The sequence below is a fragment of the Aspergillus vadensis genome, assembly GCF_003184925.1.
Source record: "Aspergillus vadensis CBS 113365 unplaced genomic scaffold BO88scaffold_4, whole genome shotgun sequence".
In the NCBI taxonomy this organism is placed as follows: Eukaryota; Fungi; Ascomycota; class Eurotiomycetes; order Eurotiales; family Aspergillaceae; genus Aspergillus; species Aspergillus vadensis.
The window spans coordinates 1,002,184-1,017,067 of NW_020292042.1; the positions used below are offsets into that span (position 1 = coordinate 1,002,184).

The 14,884-nt window shown below is 51.4% G+C and overlaps 4 protein-coding genes across 4 annotated transcripts; 1 reads left to right on the forward strand and 3 right to left on the reverse strand.

Moving 5' to 3' along the window:
• Positions 1-101: 101 nt before the first annotated feature.
• On the reverse strand, positions 102-2,042 carry BO88DRAFT_333469 (acetyltransferase SAS4-like domain-containing protein; the record flags this gene model as incomplete). Its single annotated transcript, XM_025702765.1, has 2 exons — positions 102-1,213; positions 1,268-2,042. 2 exons carry the CDS (start codon positions 2,040-2,042, stop codon positions 102-104), a joined length of 1,887 nt encoding a protein of 628 aa, XP_025566071.1.
• Positions 2,043-2,903: 861 nt separating this feature from the next.
• BO88DRAFT_450881 (dihydrodipicolinate synthase family protein) lies at positions 2,904-3,842 on the forward strand (the record flags this gene model as incomplete). Its single annotated transcript, XM_025710609.1, has 1 exon — positions 2,904-3,842. One exon carries the CDS (start codon positions 2,904-2,906, stop codon positions 3,840-3,842), a length of 939 nt encoding a protein of 312 aa, XP_025566072.1.
• A 70-nt stretch (positions 3,843-3,912) lies between these two features.
• BO88DRAFT_209749 (CocE/NonD family hydrolase) lies at positions 3,913-6,256 on the reverse strand. The gene is made up of 2 exons (XM_025701918.1): positions 4,598-6,256; positions 3,913-4,526 (listed from the first exon to the last, which is right to left on the reverse strand). Exons 1-2 carry the CDS (start codon positions 5,849-5,851, stop codon positions 3,984-3,986), a joined length of 1,797 nt encoding a protein of 598 aa, XP_025566073.1. The 5' UTR covers positions 5,852-6,256; the 3' UTR covers positions 3,913-3,983.
• A 126-nt stretch (positions 6,257-6,382) lies between these two features.
• On the reverse strand, positions 6,383-7,216 carry BO88DRAFT_423112 (uncharacterized protein; the record flags this gene model as incomplete). The annotated part of the gene is made up of 2 exons (XM_025708627.1): positions 6,383-6,652; positions 6,713-7,216. The coding sequence occupies 2 exons, from the start codon at positions 7,214-7,216 to the stop codon at positions 6,383-6,385; spliced, it is 774 nt and encodes a 257-aa protein (XP_025566074.1).
• Between the last annotated feature and the right edge of the window lie 7,668 nt (positions 7,217-14,884).

Consider the following 14,884-nt stretch of genomic DNA (forward strand, 5'->3'; position numbering starts at 1 on the left):
GAACCAAGCCAAACCAAATCAAACCCACTCACTCCAGTAATTCCCTTAATAGGTAGAAAGAAGGGAAACAGAACACCAGTAATCTAATGCATTCATGCAATCTACCCCGTCTCCCCGCGTCCACTCGCTCTCTTCATCCTTCGCCTCTTCCGTCGACACGAATCGATCGCCTCGGGCGTGAGAATCTCCGCAGGGAGCTCGAACTCGCGCTCTTCAATCTCGGGAATAGGTTGTCCAAAGGCTAAGCGGGTTCGACCTTTCCGGGCTGGTCCGGAGAGGGCTAGTTCGCGAAGATGGGGTTTCGAGTAGAAGGAGGTGAAGGGTTTGGTGGGTTCGGGGGGTATTAGTTCTTCTGCTGGTGGTGGTGGTGGCGGAGGGGCTATATTGGAGGCGGTGGCTTTGTGTTTGGTGGAGGATGATGGTTTGGTTAGTTTCTTGCCTGTTGAGGTACTTGTGGTGGTAGGGTTTGTGGTGTTTGTTGTGGTTGTTGTAGTGGCGGATCTTGCTTCCTGGTGTAGTTGTCTTGCTGCCCAGGCGTCGACGTCGTTGGGGTCTGGGGGATCTCCGCCGCAGCTTTGGGCGTCGGATAACGGGGTGGTGCCATCTTCTGCGTCGCCATTGGTGGATGTGGCTGTTGTCTCTGGGGAGTGGTCCTTTTTGCTACTGCTGGCGGTGGTGGGTGGGACGGGCTCTTCCTCGGCTGGTTTGTCCTTTTCTGACTTGCGACGCTTTTCTTCTTCCCTCCAGATTTTGAACTTCTGTAGGACGGCGGAGATTTCCCGGATGAAGTAGGTGCGTTTAGACTCGAAGTGTTTGCGCTCGGGGTCGCTGATCAGTCCGGTGATTCCCATGACGCGCAGCCAGTCGTGGCCTTGGAGGTCATCCAGGAGACGATCTAAGTTTTGCTTTTCGTGCTGGGCGCGGTCGCGCTCGATGTTGCGCAGTTGCTTTTCTTGTCGCTCATTGCGTCGGTGCGGACGGAAGTAGGTTTCTTCGCTGAGAGGGTCGGGAGAGGTTGTGGTGGAATCTTCGGCGGTGGGAGGTATGGGTGGAGAGGTAGAAGGATCGGGAAGGGTGATTATTTCGCAGTTGTGGAGGTTCAAGAGAGGGTTTCCAAAGGGTGTATCGGTATCAGAAATGGGGTCGGAGGATGGTATGAGCGGTTCGGAGAGGTCGTCGAGGAGTTTGATGGTGGTATTTCCCGCAAGAAACTCTATGCATGCCAATTTGTCAGCCGAATAATCAAGATGTTCTTCTGCAGTCTTACCGGTCTTTGGCGGCTCCATACTGAGGAGCTCTTCGTAGTTGGGAAAGTAGAGCGCCAGCTCGCTGCGCGCGCGGGAGCCACCATCGTGAGAGCGGAGGGAGCGCCGTTGCTCGCGCCCGGTGGAGGGCTGCTCGGTCGGAACTGTCGGCTGCTGTGGGGTCGCATCCGGAGCAGGCTGAGACGGTTTGGATGCTGTCGAGGCCGATGTAGGCTGCTGTATAGGCGTTGCAGCTGCCTCAGGCTCGGGGTCAGCGGCGGCAGTTGAGCGGCGCGGGCGACGGGCGGAAGAGGAGGCGGCGGTGGTGACGGCGGAGGGTGTCCCCGCCGGGGCGACCCTCCGCGAGACCGACGAGTTGGCCGTCGCGGAGGGGGAAATGGTATCTAATGGGTCTGGCGATTCGCGACCGACAGGAAGGAAATATGATGTGATCGTGGGGGTGGAATCATTGCGGAGAATGCGACGGGGATTCGGTCGCGGAGTGGCCGGTGACGACGATGTGGGATTATTGCTGGCCAGCGGGCGGCGCGTCGAGGTCCGCCGGCGCAGGGGATGATGAGACGAGAGTTTGTAGGGTGTGGCAGCCGAGGAGGATGAGTTTTCCGTCGTGGTGGTGTCCAGCAGATCGGGGGAGCTTTTGCGACGACGCGATGACGATTGAGTCTGGAGACGAGCTCGCTTTGCTGGTGGCTCGGAGTCCGGCTGGTCGGGGGAATGGCCGTGATGAGGATCTCGTCGCAGGGAGACACGGACAGGCATCAGGGTGGTGGAGGTCATTCGGGAGGATCGAGGGGGGAGAGAGGAATTGAGACGTGGGGGGAAAAAGAGGTCAGGAGGGATGCGTGCACGGCATGTCAGGGCCAGTCGGGGGCGATTCGGAGGATTGAAGTTAGTAGGATGAAGCAACTCGAGAATCGCAGCTGCAGGCCTGGATGATGTTCCGGATTGGGGAGGAGTTGAAAGTTGTATCTTTACGGATACCGCAGGAGGTATGTCTCAGTACCTGACAGGACCTGTGTTACCGTTATGGTGTACGATACATGTCACAACGATACCTCACTTGACTAGCATACATACATACATCTCAACTTATACATATTTACTTCTTCCTCTCCTTTCTCTTCTGCATCAACTTCTCCCGTGAAGCACTTCAATCTCATATCCATCCCGTTCAACTTCTTTTTCCGGCTCACTGTTCATTTCTCCGAGGAACCAATTCTCCGGCGCCTACCCCATTCCTCTACCATAATGTCTCCCTGCACGACGTGGGGGTGGGAGCTACCCTGACTTGCCATAGGAGGGGATCTGCTGGAGAAGAGTGTGGGGTGCGTGGGGGTTTTTGGCTGGATTGTTTTCTGCTCGACGCTGTCTGGATGGAGTCAACCGGCTCAATGTCCGACTCTCTCCAAACTTGACTGGAACTGTTTCCCCTCTTAGCCACCCACTGGCTATTTTTTTACTTTCTTATAACATGGCAACGACATCCTCATTGCTTTCCATCTATCCTCCTTCTCCTTCTCCTCCTTCCTCTTCCCCCGCATTCACCCCATCCACCACCACCACTTTCTATACTTCCCTCACCCTCACCACCACACCTACTACCCCAGATTGATCACCGACCCAATCACCACCTCCACAATGGCCATTACCCCCCGCCCCCTCAAACCCGGCATCTACGTCCCAACCGTCGCCTTCTTCACCTCTCCCAACGAAGACCTCGACCTGACCACCACCGCCCAACACGCCACCTACCTAGCCCAAGCCGGCGTGACGGGTCTAGTCGTGCAAGGCAGCAACGGCGAAGCCGTCCACCTCAGCCGTGAAGAACGCAACCTGATCACCTCCACCACCCGACAGGCACTCGACACCCACGCGCCCTCCGCCCCGCTCATCGTCGGCTGCGGCGCCGCCTCCACCCGCGAGACCATCCAACTGTGCCAAGACGCCGCCGCCTCCGGAGGCGACTATACCCTAATCCTCCCTCCCTCATACTACAAATCCCTCCTCTCTCCCAAAGACCTCCTCGACCACTTCCGTCTCGTCGCCTCCGCCTCTCCCATCCCCATCCTGGTATACAACTTCCCCGGCGCCTCCTCGGGCCTGGACCTCTCCTCAGACGACATCCTCGCCTTGGCGGAACACCCGAACATCGTCGGCGTGAAGCTGACCTGTGGAAACACGGGTAAATTGGCGCGTATTGCTGCTGCCGCTGAACCTGGTTTTCTGACCTTTGGTGGCTCCGCCGACTTCACGCTCCAGACGCTGGTGGCAGGCGGTCATGGAGTGATTGGTGGCGTGGCTAATCTGATTCCGAGGTTGAGTGTCCGTGTGATGGAGCTGTATCAGGCTGGTCAGGTCCAGGAGGCCCAGCGGTTGCAGGCTATTGTGGCGCGTGCGGACTGGCAGGCGATTAAGGGTGGGTTCGTGGCCGTCAAGAGTGCCTTGCAGACGTACCGTGGATATGGAGCGTTGCCGAGACGGCCTTGTGTGGTGCCCTCGGAGGAGCAGGCGACGGCGTGGAAGGATTCGTTTGCGGAGGCTATGGAGTTGGAGAGGCAGTTGGAGAAGCAGGCTTAGCTTTCACTCTGTATCTACCTACCTACCTACCTACCCTACTATACCATTCCATACCAGGTTGAAATACAGGCAAACGCAATCAATATTCATCCCGAGCTACTCACTTCCACTTCTGCTACATACCATCATCATCCTCATCATCTATACAACCGGCAACACCAAATAAGAATCAAACCCCTCCCCACAATGAACCTCATGCACCTGCTCCTCCACCTCCCCTCCCGATCCCCCCTCCCCTTCCACCGGATGATCAAATTTCACCTCCGGATAACACAAATCACGCCCCGCCACTCTCAGCATAATCCCCTCCCCAGCCCCAAACACCATCCCTATCGGCCACAACGTAATATCAATCGGCACGATCTTCCCGGCGGGTATCATCTCCGCGCGATCATGTCTATACACGATCTCGTGCTCCGTCGAGAGCGTCTCGTCGCGCGTGACGGCGTGAGACGCACGCAGGAACCCCTGTGGCCCGAGCGTCTTGGCTGTGTTGACGTTGGGGACGGCGTCGACGGGCACGGGACACGGGTAGTTGAGGTGTTCGAGGAGTTCGCCGGTCGTGGAGATCTTGCGGATCTGCACGATGATGTCCATGTCTGTGTGGTGGGGGGTGGAGAGCCATAGGTGGACGCGGGGGTACCCGGCTATTTGGGTGGGGGTGGGGAAGTGGAGGGTGAAGTCCTGTTGTTTTGTTAGGATGGGGTTCGAGGGAAGGGGGTATGAGTAGGAGGAGTGAGTGGGATGGAACGTACGGAAGTGCCATGGCGGGCGGAATGAGTTGTTGAGGTGACTGTGTCTGGGAGAGAGGGTTGGAGGGTCTTGGTTGATGCGTTGAGGTAGAATTTCTTGAGCTCCTGCCGGGTTAATGGGTAGGCTTGCTCGGGGCGTTCGAGTATGGTGGGCACGGAGCTGCCTTCGAAGCTTAGGAGGGAGAGGCGCACGGGTGGTGTGCTTTCCCAGTCGTTGGACGTGTTCTTGAGATAGCGGTCGAAGAAACGGGAGAGGTCGTCGACCATCTCCGGTCGGTATAGATCGTACCATTCTTGGTATGGGTGTACGCGGAGCCATTTGCGGGTGCTTTTGGCGGTGCGGAAGGTTTCGAAGGAGCCACGCGTGTGCAGCATCGAGGAGTAGGAGGCGAGGATGTAGAGGGGGATGTCGCCGATGCGTTCGGTGTGGATGCGTTTGCTCTGCCAGTAGGCGTCGTCGAAGGGTCGTTTGCTTAGCATGGCGGGCATGTTCTCGGCGGTTCCGTGACCGGCGAATCCGGTGAGGATTAGTTTGTGGAAAGCCTCGTTGTGCTTCATGCCGCCGCGCATGGTTAGGTCTCGGTATAGGTCGGTGAAGCCTTCCCAGGGAGCGAGGGCTTTGAGGGCAGGATGCTCGAGTCGCGAGGCAAAGTTGACCTGTGCGATGGAGAGCCACGAGTTGCCTGCCATCCCAACGGAGCCATTGCACCAGGGTTGCTTGGACAGCCAGTCGATTGTGTCATAGATGTCTTCGGCTTCTTGTTGACCCCAGAAGGTGATGTTGCCTTCGGAGTTGCCGGCGCCGCGGGCGTCGATGTTGATGATGGCGTAGCCGCGAGGCACCCATTCGGCGGGATCGGGGGCTTCGAACTTCTCATAACCTGAGGTCCGGCTCTTCTCGAGCCCAGCGCGGAAGGGCGCCATGCTGTCGTAGCTCTGCGGACCGGTGCCTGTCTTGCCATAGGGACTCCATGGGATGATGGCTGGGACGGGGCTTGCGTCGGAGTCGACAGGACGAAAGATATCTGTGTATATCTTGATGCCGTCGCGGAGGGTAATGGCTATATCCTGCTCGAACAGCACGTCTGTGTGGAATGCGCGATGGCCTGGAGATCGCACATGTCCTGCGGAAAGGACTGTCTTCTTGCCTGGGTGGAAGCCTTGATAATTGTAGGCAGGATGCACTGCCGGTGGTGTGAGGGGAAACCATTCGAGGTCGGGAAAGGTAGCACGAATCTTCTCTTCGGTAGTAGTCATGATGTCTGATTCAAACGAGGTCTAGGGTCTGGGAGTTTGGTAGCATCTGGTGGTCCGCTAGCAGTTTATATAAATCAGCGGATGGAGACTATAGATCCCCGCATCCCCACTGCCGGTCCCCCACATTCGGGACGCAGCATCGACGCATCATTCGAGTATATAGAGAGGTATGAGGTGATTGGTGTGGGAACTGCTTCATGGGTTTGAACGCGACCGACAACTGCCTGGCATTTGTCCAAAATCGAGTGGTAGAAGGACTGGCATTTGCCGAATTGCAGCCATTGTCCAAGCGATGACATCTATATTATTTGCCTCGGGAAGTGGGAAAGGCAAGTGGGAACACATCCACAGGCTCAGAACAAACCCTGAATGGATGAGCAGCAGGGAAGAAGATGGAGAAAGAGAGCGCAAGAGTGGGGAAGTGCGGAGTTGATGGAGGACTGGCCTGGCTGGGGTCAAGTGACTTGCGCCTGACTCAGTTGAAGAACAAACATCCTTGAATCGAACATCTACCACAGCAAGTTGAACACACTACTCCATACCCAAGGTATACAACTCCGGGACCTCCTCATCGTTCCCCATTTTTCTCTCGCCCAAGAACGCCCGCACGCCCACTCCCTCCCTCCAGCCCTGCATATCCACCGGCTCCTCAATCGACTTCACTGACGCCTGCCACAGTGCCCTCGCATCTCGACACTGATGCACCGCGCCCACCCCATCGATGTCGAAGATGGTCTTGCCGCGCCAGTCCTTAGTTTTCCGGGGCCGTTCGATCGTGTCATCTGCAGCACAGAGGATGCCCTATCATGGTCAGATTTGAGCAAAGCAAAAGGTAGACAAGTACAATGAACGAAAACCCACCTGAGCAATATAGTCAAAGCAATGCGCCCAATGTACCTTGTCATGCATCATGTTGCCCGAATGCGCCTGACTGGTTGAGTTGATTTTGTTTTCCGTCGTCTCGGGGAAGACAATCGCCCGCAGCACAATCAGACAGTGCAGTTGATGGAACATTGATATGCCCCAGCTGAGGAGTTTCTCCTCTTTCTTCTCGTCAGCGGTGAGATGGATACGGTCGGGGATTGTATGAGATAGAATGCCTCCGCCACCGGGCGGGAGGAGGATGGATTCCCATGTCTGGACTTCGTCCGAGTCGTTGACTGTCCGTTCGAGTTCAGGGCGCTCGTTGAAGACTCGACCGTGAGTCTGGTCTGGTAGGCTTAGGGACTGTGAGGGACATATGGGAGGGATGATATGTGGGAGAAAAGTGGGTGGTGTAAGGAGGAGGATGGTGATGGTGGTTAGGAAGAGGGTGGTGAGGATCAGCGAGATGAGACAGGGGGTGTAAAGTGATGTCTTGGACATTTCATGGCATTTCTTGTTTTCTTTCTTCAGTACTCTAATGTAGAGAAATGACCGGGGTCTGGTGGTTTCATGATTCTTTTATCTGAAGGTCGTTCTTTATTGTTGCCGCATCGGGTATACAATGGTTCTTTATGGCATCCATGGTTGAGTTGTGTAGAAACCATGGATCGTAGCTAATTCAGGAGTGTAATTAGACCTCCTACGAAGTTGAATAGCCAGCTACATAGCTAACTAACTAGGACAGAATATGCCCATCTTGGTACTGCCCATATCAAACATGGATAGACACTATAGTACCTACGGAGTACAGGGAGGAGATTCACATGACCAGCAATATCTGCACTAAACCAACACTAATCTGCACAGTGATAAGGAGCCAAACGGACAATCAAATCCCGGGGAGCTAGACTAGCTGCACCACAAGCACAGAGCAGAGAGTGACTACTGTGACGACGAGTGGCAAAAACCGGGCAACCTGCAGAAGCAACTAATGCGAGCCTGAGTGCTGCAAGGCATCCTGAGGGAATGGATACCTTGTCTGTTCGGAATGACGACAATTGGTGGGAGGCAGCTGTTTGTTAAGTACTGAGGATTCAGTATCCATCCACACCATTATTCGTGTATCCATCTAACTACTGGTTATTTGTACACATCTCATTCACAAATCAGCCTGAATAGCATCAGTGTAAAAGTAAAGTTCACAACCTAACCAGTAACAAAGTTAACCCCATCTGCAGGTCCGTCAAGTCAATCACTCAGACCGGTTAGGTTTAAATCCGATACTTCCGAATCCCAACCCAGCCAACCGGACTAACCGATTAGCATCATTGCAGCAGCAGCAGCAGCAGCGGTAGCACCGCCTCCTATCCTGTCCAGGTAGGTGGTAAGTGTCTGGTACCCCTAGTAATCCCCTATCCCATGAAAGTCAACAAACTAAACGATCTAACTGACGAACTAAACGAAACTAAACTAAACCCAACCCCGGTGCAAAAAACTACCTGCCTAATTTCCTTCCCCGTCTTCCTCCTAGTTTCCGGTTCACTGGAATGGAATGGACTGGCAGGAAAGAAAAAAAAAATGGGTTCTGGGATGATGGTGTTGTCAATACCTGCCCTTTTCGGGCATAAATTACGGGGAAGGAGACAAAAGACATGGGCTCGGTTTGTTTTTGGTTGTTGTTCAGGTTCAGCCAGCCTCTTTCCATGTCCACCTCCCCAAATAGGTTTAGTCTCCCCTTCCTTTGGGGGATTCCCTAACTTGGATTCGTACGTTAATTCCGTTTCCCTTATGACGATAGCTATTTACTTCTCTACTAGTTATTACTTTGTAGGTAAGTAGTAGGTGAATACGTAAATCATCAATAATAATACTGAAAGGAATAGCTACTTATTACTACTTAGTACTAGTGGCTGTATTAGACAACGTGGCCAATACTGTACACTTTATGAATGTTTTCATTCATTTATGGTTTGTTTGTTTGTTTGTTCTTGTTGTTTTTTCATGGTCGGGCCGAGATGGATGGATATTCATCAGTCACATCTATCCGTGAGAATGGTAACTACTACCCACTATTTTACTAGTATTATTTCGGTCGGTCTATCTACTATCTACGGAGTAATAAAGACATATATAGATACTACTGTACATTGGCATATGATGATATTCAGGGGATGAACTTCGGCGATACTAGTAAGTAACTCCCCGTTATCGGTGTTCGCCGTTTAATCGATCGCGATTTCGTGCATGTGAGTAAAGAAATATGTAACTATGTCAAATATGCTACTACGTACTATCTCCTATTACTGTTGTAGTACATGCTTCAAGTGCCCGATAATGTATCCACCTATTTAGTATCTGAGACCGAGATACCTACTTAGTTGGTATCCCCTCCTGTAGGTACACAATCCTACTATCCATCCATGACTCAGTTACTTACCCAATTCGTCATTCAATCAATTAAAATCATATCCACTAGTCCCATCTATCTATATCGCCACACACTATATCTACACCATCGTCAAGTATACACCATTACATTGCAACCATTAGATCCTAGACTAAATCCTAGAGTAAACAGATCTAGGAATTTGAATCATCATCCTTCGCTTCACTCACGGAGTATCTTGGATGTGTTGGGTTACATCCAAATTCGCCTCTCGGGCGGGGTTTATTAACATCATATATTCAACTAACACTTCTAACTTAGCTAACTAACTAGTAAGTTAAACTAACTTAGTTAGCTAGATAATTACTCAAGTAATGCTCGGGATATGGACCACATAACCGAGAGTAATGTAGTGAAGGCAAATAAAGGCAACAAGGTCAAGTCAAATTAATTATCCGATCTACTATTCTTAGTTGTACCGGTGTTGCCCTTGCGGATGTGAGGACTTGGCAAGTAGATGCCTTCTTCTTCTTCCGCGGGTATAGTGGCAACCATACATGTGCATACTATATATATGTATCGGTGAGTTTGAATGGGGATGAATCAAGGGATAATTAAATTATTCTACGATTGAGTCATTCGGGGGTTTGTTAAATTTAGGTATGAATGCCGTTAGTATTATTATTATTATTGCGATTGTCTTCTCGGTGTACAGAGGATTAAATACATATTTTCTAGAACTTAGTTGATGATGTACTATGCTACTAACGCATTGTGGTTATGTTTATTGTGAAGGCAACTAGTTCCTTACTTACTACTCATACCTACTACTTACTACTGAGTAAATAGTATGCTGTGGGAGTAAGTAATTTCGCTTCTACGGTAGTATTCGTACTTTGTACGCATCCTCACTCAGCTCATCCTAATGTATCGTCTAAGCGATTCGTTTCATTGTTTACTATCTACCATGAAGGACTATCCTTTTCAGCTGAGCTACCAGTCTAGACGTCTAGCCTAGCCTCGTGGCTTTATTTGACAGCTGCATGGCGGAGAAGGCTTCCCTTAACTTCAACTAACTGACAAGAAAAATAGGCATCGTTAACGGAAACTCTCTTCCGCAACTATGTTCAATAGACAGCATCCACCGGATCCATTGTGGCAAATACGGCCCCAGACCCAGAATGTCTTCTAGTACGGATAGATGTCAAAAGGTTGGTGATCCTTCCGTTAACTACGTATGATGGTGGTACCTTTGGGTCTATCGGTTGTTTCAATTAGGGATAGACATGTTGGGGAATTAGCTTCCGGGTCTACTCCCGTCGTAACCGCTACTAGTCAATTTCTTCCTTTGCCTTAGGATTTATTCTGTTCTGCCTCCTGTTGTAAGGGGGACGGTAGTCGTCTAGGTAAGGGGGAGAGGGGATGCCACGATGTCTCCAACTGTCGGGCAAGGCCTGGACTGGGCGATGAAGATCGCGCCCCCGACTACTGGAGAAATTTTCAACGCACTGTCATAGGTTGGAGACAGCTAAGCAGTTGAAATATCTGCTTTGTAACGGGGTAAGTGCTTCCGGAGGAGCAGATCCATGCATCATCAATCGAAGCGACTAGACTACTACTACCTTATTCAGTCGGATAAGGCAAGTCCGTTATGATATATGCAGTTTTAGTCCGGCAAGGCACTCGCTTCAGGAGAGACATTATTCATCGGACATGCCGACACTATTGCTTGACGTCTGGGGCGCGGCGCTGCAGATCTCTGTGCTTTATCACGACCGTCCCGAATTTTCGTCAAAGACTGTGCACACCCACACACTAGACACGGCGGCGGGTGACACCGCCTCATGTGCACTCGGCGCTAAAAAGAAAAAATTCTTTGGTGCCAGAGTATCGGGGTTTGAAGGCGCCCATGCTTGCTGTCATAGGCTTGTGAACGGGGCAAATCGCATCCCTAGCCCATGGGCTTAGCCACATGGACTATCCCAAAGCAGGTTGCAATTCACCCACTTAGCTCGGGCCCATCGTGTGCCCCAGCCACATTCTCATCGGGCGTCAGGCACACGGGATCCATCTCGGGGACCGTCAGGACGGTCCTGTTTTTTTTTTTTTTTTTTCTTCTGCTTTGTTTTTCTTTCAGTGGACTCGGTATGGTATAGTAAATAGCTGCATGCAGGTTGACATGCCGAGTCATGTTTGTGGGTATCAGAGTGCTGGGTTGCGGTCCTGTCGAGCCCTAATGGGGCACAATGCGCTGATCATTGCCGCTCATTCTCATGCGGGGGGTAGCCGTTCTACGTAGTACTGTGTGGTCAACCCCTCAGGTCTTTCCGATCTTGCTCTGCCACCTGGAGGAGGCAGGTACCTACTTACCTACACGATGCATAGAGAGAATAGGGCATACTAGGAAGACATGACAGGCAGCTCATGATGGATGCATGTGATGTACCAATCCCGTATCTTCATTGCGCATCGTGATTGACCGAAAATGCATCACCCTAAGCAGGGGTGCGCAAATCAGAGAGGAATGAATGGAAAAATGGCTGTCTCGGAACGAATGCGGAGCATCCAATGACCGTCAAAAGTAAGGACCCTCCCTAACCATAGTAGCGGAACAGAAGTGCGAGCCAGAATGGGGTCCACCATCTTCTGCTGGAGTGGGTGGGAAGCAGTCGTCGACTCGAAGGTCCGGACCTAGAAATTTTTTCTGAATTGCTTCCTCGCGCCCATGTCGCAGGACCTCCTGAATCCGGAGAAGGCTTCCGACCTACTGAAGAAGGAGAGGACTAGAACTCGAACTAAGACAACACAAGTCTGTGGTGGGGATTAAGCAGTATGATGGATTGCATCGCGCAGACTGCCAGGCCTGTAGTCGACCACTTCAGGAAGACATGCCCGGTCGGAACCTAATCTGGCGAATGCCCCGAGCGACTATTAAGTCAGTGCATTTGATCAGCGACTGACCCAAGATCTTGTCCGGCGGGATCTGGTCTAGTGTCGATTCAAATTGATTATTACCCGGATCTCCGAGTGAGCGAGTGTCTTTGCGCTCAAAATTGAGCCAGTTCTGGTCCTGCCGGATACGCGGTATCTACAGTTTGGTATGGTAATCATGCATCCATCCGTGGATTCGCCGTGATCGACAACAAAGTCCCCAAGGGTATGGTGCAACCGTCGAGTGGCTGCCATGTCCGTGGATGATCATGGGTCGCAGGGATCGGTCCCTCCTCTGCATGACTCCAAGCAGAATCCGGAAGGACCTGATGAAAGTAGTATTGTAGATGACATCCGCCCAGATAGGTAGTCAGATGTGATGTCCAACAGCATCCATTCCCCTCTCTATCCAAGGCAGTCCAACCCCTCTTCCGTGTAACCTAGAGTGAAGCAGGTGAGAAACCGAGTAGCTCTTCACCAAGTTCATAGGCTCCTTCAGCCGGATAAGTGAGTAATGATAAAACCTTGATTAGCTTCCAGGTGCAACTTGTCTGCATGGCGAGTGTTACATGGGTTTCGCGTGTGCAGGTTACACCCCAAGGACAAATACCCAGAGTGAACGAACAATGATCAATCACTCACATCTGGGTAAACTTTCCGTGACTACGAGGGTAAGTAACACATCGTGTCTCTCTTTCTCCCTCTCTCTGCCCGACCTCCCCAAGCCAGGGACTCGATTTTCGACATATCCTGACTGGGTAACACCGGGAGGAAAGCTAGTTGTCAGATGATGACCAGGTTCGTCGACACTGATCGACACAAGTTTGCTAGGATGAGAGGGGGTCAGTGAGGAGTTATTGGCTCATGTCTGGTCTGTGCATACGACTCCTGCTGGGTGTTTGGACGACATCAGTGAATCGCGGGGTCTTCTGCCATGCATGAAGAGCGATGGTCGCCGAAAGGATCCCGAATACAAGGCCATTCTCTCGTCCTCTCACCCCCCTCTCCCCCCCTTGTCTGGCACCGATGGCTTACTGAGCGGCTTGCAGATATCGATCTTAGCTGCAGAAAGTGCGAAGCCATGTAAGCCATCCTAGATCGGCATGACACCAGTCTCGTAGAAGGAACAGAGCGATCGGAAGGATGCTACGGATATTAGCAGACGGCAATGGCGGTACATCCCAAGAATTCATGATTCGTGACAGCTCCACTGGCGACAGCAGAGACAGGGCTAGGAACAGACCAGCAGGAAGTTGACCCGACAACTTGTCACAAGGAGGGGTATCCATACCCACAGCCAGCAGAACCACGATCCAGAACCGACTTTAGGTTCCTTCCTCTGAATATTGTCATTGTTCGTAATTTCCAGGATCGACGCAGGGGGAATCCGTGTGTCAGCCAGCGTGTGCCAGGAATCCACGTACTGCCCAACATGACCCGACTCCTGATTAGTTTCAGTCTATAGACCTGGAGGTTAAGTCAGTGACCGGTTGCATAAATCCCAGGATAACTCGTACCGGAGGGCGGATATCCGATTAGTGCGCCCCTGGAAGAGGGAATATGGAGGGAGAGAAAGTGCGTAATGTGGAGAGAGTCAGTCATCCAGAGAAAAGTCTGGGCCAGACAGCCAGACCACCCATCTTCTCCATCCTTCCCGACCCAAGAAAGCACCCAAAAAATTGAGTGGAGTAACAATGGATCCAAAGTACAAAGTACCAAACTAACTTAGTACTCTGTTCATTGTTCAGGCACCTCATCTCAACCTCAACCCGACAAAATACTTCATTGTAAGACCTCCACGTACCTAACCTTCCTAAAACGGTATATAGTCGTGCCAATCAGCAAGAAGAATCTCGCTTATGCACTTCGCACTTGAGTAATTGATTACCAAGTTAATTCTTCTAGTTAGGTAATGTATCTAGTACTATCTAGTAAATTCCCAACAAATCTGTTAGCTGTCAATCATAATCCCTAAACGATGCAGGTTAATATATTCAAGCAATATAGATTAATTAAGTGGCCCATCCATGGTGCACCATTAGGGTCGTGAATTCGCCATGCCAAGTACTACGCTAATTTCTTTCCCCGGCCTCCCCGGGACCGTAGTACGGGCACTAGATCTACTAGTTCGCATGCCGAGAAGCTACTTACTTACCTTTTCCCCCCTTGGACTGGATCACTGGAGATTGGTCGTGGATTTCCGTTGGTCCTTCCTTTACGGCCCCCAGGATAGGGGGGTTTCCGTTTGACAGGTGACTTTGTGAGGGGATGTAGACTAATGGACGGAGAGAAGTCGTCAGGGGAACGTGAAGTACTATACCATCTGTCTATCTATCTATCTGGTTAGTCAGGTTACCACCTTACTCAGTACTAAGTCATTTAATATACCGGGGTCTTCCCGTGCGGGCAAGGGTCAGGGGTGATTTGGAATAACTAGCAGGTAGGCCGACATACCCCCATGAAATGCTCGTTTATTTAATCTATTTAGCTTGATTGACGTACATTGTTGCCGACAAGACTATCCACAACACCTGGGCGCTTATCAATCCATGGGTGTGCGGAGAAGTAGGAAGAAAAAGAGAGAACTAACAGAAGTAAATCAGGACAGACCCGTTATCATTCCTACTCCCCAAAAATCCAATAGAGTAAAACTAGTAGCTGGTAGCTTCCCAACGGCTTGATAAACAGGATTGCTGCAAGCGCTTACTTCTGGTCCGTAAGGTTTCCACGCGAGTGCCCGATGCTCGGGATGGAGAAAGAAAAAAAAAAGAAAGAAAAAAGAAAAAGAAAAAGAAAAGAAACAAAAGCAAAAATAGGTAAAAGGCTACGATGGCTTTCCATCAACCCTGGTC